The sequence below is a fragment of the Salvia hispanica genome, chromosome 1, assembly GCF_023119035.1.
Source record: "Salvia hispanica cultivar TCC Black 2014 chromosome 1, UniMelb_Shisp_WGS_1.0, whole genome shotgun sequence".
Taxonomy (NCBI): Eukaryota; Viridiplantae; Streptophyta; class Magnoliopsida; order Lamiales; family Lamiaceae; genus Salvia; species Salvia hispanica.
The window spans coordinates 15,604,556-15,616,773 of NC_062965.1; the positions used below are offsets into that span (position 1 = coordinate 15,604,556).

Here is a 12,218-nt window from a genome sequence, read left to right on the forward strand (position 1 = left end):
ATTTTTCTATACTTTCCTGTTATATTACATTTTCTACAGCATAAATGTTTTCAATGTTTTTTGCTCTTTCAGTCGCTTTCACAAAGTTAGGGGACTCCCTAACAAAAAATAAAATATGAGTTGTACTAACATCTACTGTGCAACACCAATCAATCAAATAGTGTAGCGATAGGTTAAGAAAGAAATAACAATTCTTCTTAAGTAGTGGAGTACTCCTTAACAGGAGACTAAACAACAGTTTTAGTAACTATAATCATGACTTCCATTCCTGTAATATGTTGTTGTATATAATAACAATTAGGTTACTGCTACATGGACTATCAAAATTCTCTCGGAAGTAAATCAGAACTACTAACACAACTCAGTGATATGGGCAACCAATGCTGCAATTTGTATCTTAAGATTCTCGGAGTTGTGTATCCCCTATCTCCGGTACTTTGATTCTCTCCTCATCTCAGACAGATAGCTCTCCAAGTTGGGTTTTACCCACAGTCGTCTTTGGACAAGATCGTCCTTTGTTGATTCATCTGACACACACACAAACTCAAGTTAGCTCAGTTTATCACTTCAAATTATAAATGGATAAAGCTCAATACTTGTCGATTTGTTATATTTCTTCATCATGCAGAATGCCTAACACAAAAATGTAAACCATGTCTAGGACCTAGGTTGCAAAATATCTTACAAATTTATATCAAAGTTTAAGATCAAATTTGCAGAAAGCTGGAGCAATACCGATAAGAACTCAAATATAGGCAAATAATGCATATCGACATACAGTAACCCTTTTCCAGTACTCATAAGTAAACTCATAGCAATGTACAAAAAGTAAAAGCATGAGAAAAATTACTGGCAAGACAGTATCATTACCTATGTCTCTCCATGAGGCAGAAGGTACCCCCAGAGATCTTCTAGTAAGATAGGAGGCATCTTCCCAAGAGTATGGTTTTTGTTTCACCTGGTACCGCCACAACCAATGCCCATACCATAACAACAGCTGTATAAAAAATGACCTAATATGATTAGTACTCCCTCCGACCATGGATAGTATACAAACATTTGATGAGCACAGATTTTTCAGAAGATACTTAGTTGGAAGATGTTGGTGGCTGAGTTCTAAGTGGATAAAAGGGTATAACTATGGGTCCAAGCCCCACTACGCAGAAAATGTGTGGTTTTTTGGTAAATCGTAAGTGTTTGTAAGGTTGAAGATAAAGTAGATTGTGGGGTAATGTCTTAAAAAGAAAAGTTGCCTATTTTCATAGACACCCAATATAGCAAATATTCCATACTTTACGTGGACAGAGGGAGTAATATTTTTCTAGTTATGCTCTAAGTTGCATCTAGTAGAGAACAATAACGGCTAAATTAAACAGGTTTGACAGGAATGCTAATGGTTTTTCCATACAGGGTATATAAGGAGAGGCAAGTGTAACAAATAACCTTTCCCATGGTGTAAGGCAGTAATATGACACGAACAGCAAGAAGCTCCCAAAGGGAAGGCTTTTCAGCACCTTTTATCTGCAGTTCAAGTTCCTTACTATAATCCTCCACCATTTGCCTACAAAGAAAGAGAACTTCATTTCAACTTGAATGGAATCTGCAAAAAATCTTTTGACAAGATATTTTCCACAACAAAGGCTATGAATATAGAAACCAGACAAAGAATAGGATGAGTGTTCATTTATGGTATAAAGAAAGAACTATCATAGGATAAAGAAATCGGCTGAACACGCAACTAACATAGAACCAATATAAGACAATATAAGGCAAGTCATACTTGTTCATCTGCTTGTTACCCTTCCTCTTGTTTGTTATTTTTCCATTGCGTTCAAGTTCCATAGCTTTTAGCTTATTCTTATAAGCTGGAGTCTTCTTCACCATGTCAATGGCCTAAAACAGGAACAAAATGTCGAAAATCAGTGGCAGAGACTGAAGCAATAATTTTCAGTGGCTGATGCTTTAAGCTTTAATACAGGCACTACAAAGTGACAGCATTTCTTCCATTAAAATTTATCACAAAACGATGCCTTTTCACATGACATATAACAAATTCCGTTACCTGATTATATCTTTGCCATTGGTTAAGATACTGAAATCCTGAGAGAATCAAAAGAAGACCCAGAAGGACAGCACGAGTATCCTATAAAAGATAAATAGTTAACATCCAATATGCTTGACGGAAGCATTATAAATAAAACAAGTTTAAAATGTAAATGCTACGATCAATCAGTAAAAACAGGAGTAGACAAAATAGAATACATTGCTAAAAGTTAACTTACTGTCTTATGGCCGTAATAAGCATGGTAGTACCGCGCTGTATTGTAGAATACCTACACACAAGTAAATAATTAGCACTTATGCATATCAACTAGCAGTGGATAACATTATTGACGATAATTTAATGATCAAGTATTGACTATCACTGCACTTTTAAGCATTCATGCATGTATCAATCAAAGTGGAAGGGGAAGAGCAGCAAGTAATACCAAATAATGATTCTTTCAACCAAAATCCTTTACTTGGTAATTTTACATGATGAGATACGTAGAATTCAAAGTAACGAGTCTGAAAAGATTTTGGCATGTTGCTGACAGAAAAAGCAAATGTGGGGTGACAGCAGGAAAAGGCACAGAAGGAACATTGTTTATTACAAGGCAGAAAAAAGTGCTATGAAACCCAAGATTGGCAAATGAGACTGTGTAATCGGTATTTTAATCAACATCAATTAAATATAAAGACAAAAACGAAAAGTGGATGCCCAGAATTTGAATGTAACTGATACACAGATGTAGTCCTGCATGCCCGAGGCAATTATTCAGTTTCGGTTGACATAGGGAGATATAAATCCAAGAAACTCAATTGACATGGCATACAATGAAAATTTGGTTTCCTTTAATGGAACCAAGTATCAACAACATATGGCGCTGAATAGAATGACGACAATGGTCCGGTGAATGCTGAAGCCTCTTCTAAAGTTATAGCATACATACACTATACAATAACATTGAACCACCGAACTTTTCATAGATTGTTACACTAAAATGACGGAGGGTCTTGAACTCAAAGAACTGATACTAAGAAAGAGTTCACTTTGGACTCAAAACAATAGGTATTATAAACTATGATCAGCTAAAACCTTGTGCATGCATCCTAACCAATACAAGAACAGGGAAACACTGTAGATTAACATGATCAGACAGAAGCAAACACACCTCTTCTGGATGTGCAATTGCATAGTCATACTGCTCCCTCGTGGCTTCATCTTTCAATATCTAGAAAACAAATAGATGTGAGTTCAACTGCAAATCACTTACCAAAAATCAAACAGAACTGCTGCAGGAAAGCACTGTAGGAACAACAATTCGACATCTTCAGAAAACCTTAATTTGTAAACTTGGTGAGTTATTCTATCATTTGATCGGTCAAAATAGCGTGAAATGATACCTTAATTTGTAAATTCAGTGACTTATTCACTCAATTTGATTGGTTTAAATAGCTACAGATTACAGAATCAAGTTTACCACAGATATATATCCTTAGCCTGAAGTGATACCACAAATTTCAGACTCAAAACACAAATATTTGCACGGGATACAAACGACAAGGTAACTGCATGATTAAATCAAATACAATCCATTGATAATTCAGAATCTGAATGTACCTCATAAGCATTTGCAATCTTCACAAAAAACTTCTTCGATTCCGGATCCGGATTTTTATCCGGATGACTACACGCAAATTGAAAAGATAAATGCAATACCAGTCAATATGAACTAACAAATTTAACAATTCACGCCAGAAAAAAAGAAAAAGAAAAAGAAAAGGACATACTGCTTAAGAGAGAGCTTGTAGTAAGCTTTCTTGATCTCGGAGGCATTGGCGCTTTGAGTGACCCTTCAATTACAAATCAATTCGGAGAAAAGTTGAAAAAAACAATTCATACATAAAAATCGAAAATGGATCGTGGAGAGGAATGCCGGAGCGCGATTGCATACCCTAAGAGATCGTAGCAATCGTCCTCATCGCAGTAGATCGAAAGAGATGGTTGAATGAGGAGGAAGAGCAGGAAGATCAGTGCGGGAAAGCTCCGGCGGATAGAGGCAAATGGCTCCATTGGCCGCCGTTTTGAGTCGGAGAAGCTGTTGTGAGATTGAAATTGGATTTTATTGACTACAAATTTCTCTCGTTTTTTCATAATTGAAATGTAATCCCATTTTTGGCCCTAAATTCAATAAATTCTTGTACTAGTCCACTTTCAATTATTTCAGACTCAGACCATATTTTAATTGAATAAATTATCAGATTTTTATTCTCACTAGCACTAACGATTATTAATTGATCATAATTTACTTCCGTATAAATTAAGGAATTTTTCAGATGCGGTCACCTCACTGCAAGGCCGGACTCAGATCGTAGACGTTTTCCTAACCTCTCCGCGCCGCACTTCTTGTGATCGGGCCCATTTGTGGCAAGGGTTATCAATTCTCTAAATTTATGATTTCTCATACTTTTGGATAATTCTCACATTTATATAATACTTACACGAGATGTTCCATTTTTTTGTTTGAGATTCACGATTTGATTGATTTTAGCAAAGGGATAAGCGTCGATGGAGATTAGAGATAGAGTTGAAGATTGTGGTCTGTGAACATTCTATCATCTATCTAAACAAACACATTGAGTTTTATCATAAAGGGGTGGTGGCGCAGTTGGCTAGCGCGTAGGTCTCATAGCTTTCTGAGTAATCCTGAGGTCGAGAGTTCGAGCCTCTCTCACCCCATTTTTCTGTTTTTATATAGTTCATATATTAATATTAATGTATACTCCTTTTATGTATTTTCATCATTTTTATTTATTACTACTACTATATATTCTATCATTCATATATTATAAATTTATGTATTTTCATCTTTTTGTAGAAAGTCAATGGTGTTGATACAATATAACTAAAATTTTAGATCTTACACAACTAAGATAAACTCAAAATCCATTTTTATTGACTAACTAATAAATTTAATACTGGTATTAATTATCTTGAGACACCTATATATTTTATTCAATAGTATAATTCTAAGAGAAGAAACAATATTGAAGTTTCCATTCATTAGTGCATATGTATGCCATCGATAATCGAACATTAACATAAAGATAAAAACTAATAACATGACAACCAATATTTCCAAGTGACGAGTTCAAATATCCATTGCTTGTATACATAGAAACAAATTAGTATTCGCTGGGATTCTATGATTAATTTTTTTTAGATATACATGGAGAATATCTTTCTAACATATGATCGATTGCGTCACATTTATTTCCCTTTTCCCTATTCACCATTCTTTTTTCTTTCCAATAGAAGTTAACGAAAATCCTTAGCTCTACCAACGAATTGTTTCGTTTGTTAGTTTAACTTTGTATGAATCTAAGATTTATTGTAATGAAACGATAAAGACTTACTTTCATAAAAACAAACGGCTCACTTTTTTAGAAACTGGACCCGGCTGTTCCTAAAGCATTGGCATGTATAGGTTGAGCGTGTAGTTTTCAGTACGACCTTTTTACCAAAATCGACCAAAATTGAAAATCTGAATTTTCCAGAAAAATAAAATCGAACCTAACAGGAATCCAAATAAAACCGATCCTAAAAATTCAAAATCCATAAAAATCGTACCAAATCGAAAAACTGAATTTGTATATTAATATATAAATTTTAAATTTTAAAATGTGTGCTACATATATTTCAACTGTGAAAAATTACAAAATTAAATTGTTTTACACTTTATTAAGTTGGACTTTTAGCTTGTAGGCACGGATTGATTAATTATACCATAAATATATATTAGAAGCGAATGAAAAAACCGAACCAAATTTTAAAATTCGATTTGATTTAGTTCTGATATTCTGTTTTCTAATTTTTTGCTCACCCTTAGATTTGATCCCAACCCTCCTTCGTGATAGAGTGCGAGAGTAAAGGCATATCATATGATTCTTCTTCAAAATAAAATTGTTAGATTGACACAAAACATTTGAGTTAAAAGGAACTCCCATGTTCCACTGTTTGTTACTCTGCCTAACACGAGCATATATTGGTGTATTGCCTTGTTCTAAAAGCAGTCGAGGTTTCTGATTTCGTGCATATGATGCCAGTAACCTAATTTGTATCCCTCTCTATTTGCCTTAGTGTTATTTTTGGTGAATACCATGATGTGACTTGTGACCACACACATCACTCAAAAGATTCATAAAATTAGAGGGGAACAAAATAACTGAAAATTAAATATTTGATCCGAACTAAATCAAAATTTAAAATTCAATTTGGATTTTTTGGTTCGAGTCGGTTTAAATTTTGTGGCTAATTTCGATTTTTCGGTTCAAACAGAAAAATCAAAAACCAAATTTTTATTTAATACTATTATATACATAAAATAAAACTCTGTTCGGATTTTTTGGATATATTCATGAAATTTTAGTTTTTTCGGTTCAGATTGGTTTTTATAGTTCGAATTTAGTTTTCTGAGTTACAGTTTTACGGTTAGAACTTATTTAGGTTCAATTTTTATTTTCAAATTCGGTTTTTCAGTTCTATTCAATTTGGTAAAATACCGAAGTTTAATTGTTAAGACAATTCTCCTTAGTCTAATACTACTAGATGAAACAGAAAAAGAAAAAAAGTTTAGCAAAAAAGGCTGCTTCTTTTTTCTGAGGCTCCACTACATTTTCTCAAGATACTAAACTAACATAAAAAAGGGTATACACATCATATGACTTTCTATCCTCTCTGTTGTTGCTGCTTCCCACTCTTTACATATATTTGTTGTAAACTCTGAGAAAAAAAAAGTGAAATCCACTGAATCTTATGTAATCCCTTTCTGCCAAAAGTTCTAACTCTTTGTTTCTTCTTTTTGTTCTTGCATCTCTCCACGTGCCCACATCAAACCTTGTCTTCAAAATATCCATGAAAATGATATGTTTATTTAGTTAAGAACTTTCACCGTTGAACTTGCCAATTGATAAGGTGAAATAGATAAGTAGAATAGTTCCCATGCATGACCTGCAACAGAAGATATACACTTCACAAATCATCCTATATTGGCAAATAAAAAAGAAATATAAATATAACACTGTCTCGCATCTTTGTAAAGAGAGTACTGAAACTACTAAACTATGGGTCGAATTTAACTGACATATAAGTAATAATGAAGAAACACGAAAATCTTACAGTGTTGCAAAGAAGAAGAGTATTCTTCTAGGATCGATGGTCCAAGTTTGAGATGAGCGGCGGAAGCCGAATCGGCTCTTTGTTTCAGCACCTGCAGCTGTGGTGGCTATGCCGCCGTTGGTGATGGTGATCTGGTGATTGACTTGGGCCGGGCCCGAGTGGTCGTGGGCCCCCGCCTCCACCACCACCCCTTGCTTTTCAAGCGTGAAAGTAGCTGCAATTTTTTTATACCAAGCAAGAAGTATAGGCGTGTTATAATGTGTATGGTGAAAAGTAGAAATTTAAAATTGGTTCAATGATGTAATGCTTCTTTTTGGATTAATCTCAATTAAGTTAAGATGTAAAATGTCTTCCATATTAGATATGAGGTACTATTATATTAAGACATGAAACGCTATTCGAAGTAGATTCGACTATGTACTAGCTCATTGCTCATGGACAAAAACATATAGAGATAGTGACAGCAACGATACAGCTATTCCCATGATTGTTTAAGGCGTAATTGATTTAGTTAGTTTAATTAAGTATTATTAAAATGTGATTACTAATTATGTTGTTATGCTTGAAGCAACCATGTGACTACACCGGGAGTTGACTATAAGACAAGAAATAACCTCACCGATTGTGACCACTTTTTTTGGCAAATTTTCTTGAAATTACAGTTTAAATTTGGAATCAATGAAAAAATATAAATTCAGTGATCCCATATATTATCAATTAATGTGTCCAGCTAATCACACTTGCATAAATATTCTTTATCATTTTCTGCAATTACGATTGATTGAATACACTGTGTGCAATATATTCGGACTACTGAATTTTTACTCGGAGAAAAGGGGAAGAAAGAAGTACCTCTTGGTGAAGTTGCAAGCAAACTAACATCGGTGAGTTTCCTTTCTGCGATTCTCATCGTTCCTTTCCTTGAAAGATTTCTCTGCACCAAAAATCATGGCATAATCAGCAAAATCAATTTCATTATTAAAATTCAAAAAGAATTTAGGAAAAAGGGTGAAAAGGAATTACTTTCGGGTGAGAAAACACCAAACATTGAAAATTGAAATTAATTACAATTATGGTTGCTGACAAGATTTCCGATTCCTCGAAATTTGCGAAAAAGTAATAAAGATTGAAACTTTATTTACAGAAAGAACTCACAGTGAGTCTTGAATTTGCAGAATTGGAATCTTTTTCTATAAGATGCGAAAACCTCTCCATATCGATCACGAAGCTGTCTGATTTAGTGGCGGAGTGGTGCAGCCCATCAACGCCGGAGATTCTCTGATTCTCACCGGATTCTCCGGCGGCGGCGATGCAGTTTGTAGGAAGATGATCAGAGCCCATTTCTTCCTAAAATTGAATGAAACAGTAAATGTTGAGAGACAAAAACAGAGGAAAACAGAGAACAGAGGGAAAACAGAGCAAGTGTAAGAAGGTGAAACCTTTGCAGCTTTTGTTGATTGGTGTTGAAGAATGTAACAGTATATAATAATGCAGAGATGATTGAGGAAGAATGGGGAGAGGAGGTTGGGATTTCAGAGTGAAATCATGAGTTAAGACGTGGGCAGTTTAGTGACGATATATATACACACAGTGGTTGTTATCTCTCATTATTGTGGAGCTCTATGATTAAGTTTGGGACTTATCTTTTAAAATGGGTTTTCAAAAAAGTAATCTTGTGAATTGGGGTCTAAAAATGCAATCATAATCATTTCGAGTTAATACGGAATTTTTGGATAGTGACATTTTTTTTGGAAATATGTGTTGTATTAGTATATGTGGAAGCATAATGGAGGAATTAATTGGATTATTGTGACTAATTGGAATGATATTATTGTTTTTTGGTTAAAGAATATATTAATAGGATATATGGGCCTATTTTTATGCGAAATTGGAAAATATACTTTGATTTTATTAGGCTAATTAGTGTTACAAACTCACAATATATCCATGCAAGTTCCACATCATTTAGTTTGTATTACTACTATTATCATATTTCTCAAGAAACCTAATCTTGACTTACATTTCAACCGATTAGATCTTGAAGGATGACTGTTGACCTAATATTTTGATTCGAATCATAGTTTAGATAAGGCTATCCAGAAAATTGTAGTTAATAATTAACATTTTTAGCAAAGTGAATCAATGATGCAAAGATCATACATTTAATCCTTGGATCATAATGTGATTATGATTCAAATGACTATTAGTACATGTGTTCTTCTTCTTCTTCCACGGCCTCATTATTATTGATAAGCACTATAATGGTGAGTGGTGTAGTAGTTAATTTGGAGAGTAAGGTAAAAAGGGAAAATGAACATTTTTTTTCTTTAATAAAAGAATAAAATATTGGGAAAAATTATATGGTAATTAATATAAGCCGCCCCACAATAAGGGGTAGCAATAAAAATAACTCATCTTTCTCCACCGAATCACCAAATTTCAACACATCAGCGTGAGTGAAGAAGAAACCCAAGAAAGTTACATGAATCCAAGTTATTTCGTTATCTCAATTTCAACGTATTAAAAAATTCATATAATAATAGTAATTATATTTGGAGTGAATTTGGTAGGAATTTCAATCGAAATAGCCTTTGCCATCAGTGGTGGTCTCGTCAACGCACGCCCACGGGTGGGCACTGCAGCATTTGCTGCATTTTTATAACAAAACACAATAAACGTTTTCTGTTTTAATTGTTTTTATTAAAGTATTGGAATGAAATTAATATTTATAAAGCATCTATTTAATTTAGGTTATATAATCCTAATTATATCAATTACGAATAAAACTTTGTAAGCATATATTAAGAGTACTATATAAGCTCTATTTATAATTAGGAGTAAAAATTATGGATTCCAATTTAAACTGTCAATAATCATAGTTACGGCAAATAAAAAACTCTATATAGTGAATTAAAGCTTTTTACTAGTACTACAATTCACAAATAAAAAACACTCTCGAAGCTACAAATTACTTGGTCCAAAACCAAAACTATAAATGAACAAAAACATATCTAAATCATGGGTTTTGGATTTACTATTTACGTGAGATTTTAGATCATGGATTCGTAGCTTGTTGCGGTACCGTATTATTACCATCGCGATCGGCGATGTCATATAGACCAGTTGACGCTTCAAATGCCACATTTTATATTTATAAGATGAAAATGGCCTACTTGAGGTATTTACTCCGTAATTAATTGTAGTTCATTAAAGATTGTGATAAGATAAAAAAAAATATACTAGATCTAAGTAAACCTAATTAAGCGTGTCTATATTGCCACCGAGTCCAAAAATCTGAAAAAAAATAAAATAAAAAATACATACATATAATAGTAGAGTATATATTATAGGTGTAGACAGCCTTTTCCGTGTTGCTGTATAGTGGACCCTGGACCACTCTTCTAATCTAGCCAACTACTAATTGCTTTGCTTTCTATAATTTCATAGTTTTAAATATTTTTTCACTTGTTTTCCTCAGATGGCTTTTGAATTTATGAAAATAGAACTACATTAAATGCTTGCAATAGTGATGGTTGAAAGGTTGACATTTTGATGTAATTGATCGTATAAAAAAAAATCAGAACCCATGCTAGTTGGCGTAGTCAACCCATAAAAATAATTCTAGTTGGTTAAAACTTTAATAATATTTCCATTTATTTGTCATTAATAAATTGGTTTGACATTTGTAGTAGTATTTATTTATTGATATAAAAAGGATGAGTCATATGAGAATATAGTCATATTACTCTTTACACAACGGAGTGTCAGATTAATATTCTTATGAAAATTTTGTAAAATTTAAAATAGAACATTTATTATTCGATTAATAGATTGGGGGTTCGAGTTATTATCGGCCTTAATAAGGAACCATTATTGATAATAAAGAATCTATAAAAAAGAAAGGAAAAGAAAGTGAGTATATTAATGTTGATAAAAATATTTTGCCGTTTAATTATTTTTGAATTATTGAGAATTCAGTCACATGTTTCTTGTAGTAAATTAGGGATCTAAACTGACGTTTCCCCGTGTATATGATACTTTTTCGAGATCTCTTTCGTCAAAAAGAAAATAATAAACCTTTTCTTTTCGTCCCAATCTCATTGTTGTTTAATAGAGTATATACTACATGTCATTAATGAAATATTTTGAATTAATACAAAAACTGAAATATTGACAGAGGAGTGTTTGGAAAATTAAATTAAAACTATTAAATCATGCATGTATATTTGTATATGTAACATTACTATATCTTAATCTGAAAGAAGTAATCGAGTGTTTGTATAAAATAAATAAGAATGAACTTTTAGAGTGACAGTAATGATAAACTTCGAGGATTAAAAGAAGTTTGTCTCTCTTAAAGAAACAATTAGACATTTTTTCCTCTCGCAAAACAATGGCTTATACGCTGCTCACATCATACATATTATGTGAATATATATATTATATTGTTTTACTCATTATACCGTCTTATTTAATAAAAATATAAAAAAATATTATATTCACATAGCAATAAATTAATTACTATTTATTACTCTTTCTTTCGAAATTCCACAAAGGCTTGTTTGTTTGGTAGGATTTTATTTTGGAAAAATAATTGACTACTACTAATTTTAAAATTTCTGTATTTGTTTGTTTTTTTTTTAAATAAAAATTATTATTTTCTAGTATTTTAGTTATTTTTTATTTCAAAATTCTCATGTATTTTGGTGTATGATATTTATTTTCATTATTTTATTGAAAGATAAACTGTATGATATTTTACTAGTGTTACTATTATTATTTCTATTGATAATTACTAAGCACGTTTTAATGTAGATTTTAAAATTGTTAGTCCTAAAAAAGTAGGTGAGTAATGTTGTAATACTCAACTTCCTTTAAAAGTTATTGATTCTCTTAGAGATACTTAGAGATAGATAGGAATAATTATCATTGGATAAAAAGAACAGAAGGATTTTGTTGTGAAACATTAGTAGGACATAAAATTTGTCAGACACAG

At 32.5% G+C, this 12,218-nt stretch overlaps 2 protein-coding genes and 1 non-coding gene across 3 annotated transcripts; 1 reads left to right on the plus strand and 2 right to left on the minus strand.

Moving 5' to 3' along the window:
• Positions 1-173: 173 nt before the first annotated feature.
• LOC125202683 (chaperone protein dnaJ 50) lies at positions 174-4,524 on the minus strand. The gene is made up of 11 exons (XM_048101132.1): positions 4,391-4,524; positions 3,999-4,142; positions 3,835-3,897; positions 3,665-3,731; positions 3,216-3,275; positions 2,283-2,333; positions 2,063-2,143; positions 1,781-1,893; positions 1,444-1,561; positions 871-997; positions 174-527 (listed from the first exon to the last, which is right to left on the minus strand). The coding sequence occupies exons 1-11, from the start codon at positions 4,507-4,509 to the stop codon at positions 424-426; spliced, it is 1,047 nt and encodes a 348-aa protein (XP_047957089.1). The 5' UTR covers positions 4,510-4,524; the 3' UTR covers positions 174-423.
• Positions 4,525-4,697: 173 nt separating this feature from the next.
• TRNAM-CAU lies at positions 4,698-4,783 on the plus strand. The gene is given in 2 exon segments: positions 4,698-4,735; positions 4,748-4,783. It is a non-coding gene; the product is annotated as a tRNA-Met (tRNA).
• Positions 4,784-6,675: 1,892 nt separating this feature from the next.
• Positions 6,676-8,812, minus strand: LOC125213023. Its single transcript, XM_048113373.1, has 5 exons — positions 8,662-8,812; positions 8,378-8,569; positions 8,075-8,156; positions 7,223-7,436; positions 6,676-7,054 (listed from the first exon to the last, which is right to left on the minus strand). The coding sequence occupies exons 2-5, from the start codon at positions 8,561-8,563 to the stop codon at positions 6,982-6,984; spliced, it is 555 nt and encodes a 184-aa protein (XP_047969330.1). The 5' UTR covers positions 8,564-8,569; positions 8,662-8,812; the 3' UTR covers positions 6,676-6,981.
• Positions 8,813-12,218: the final 3,406 nt, after the last annotated feature.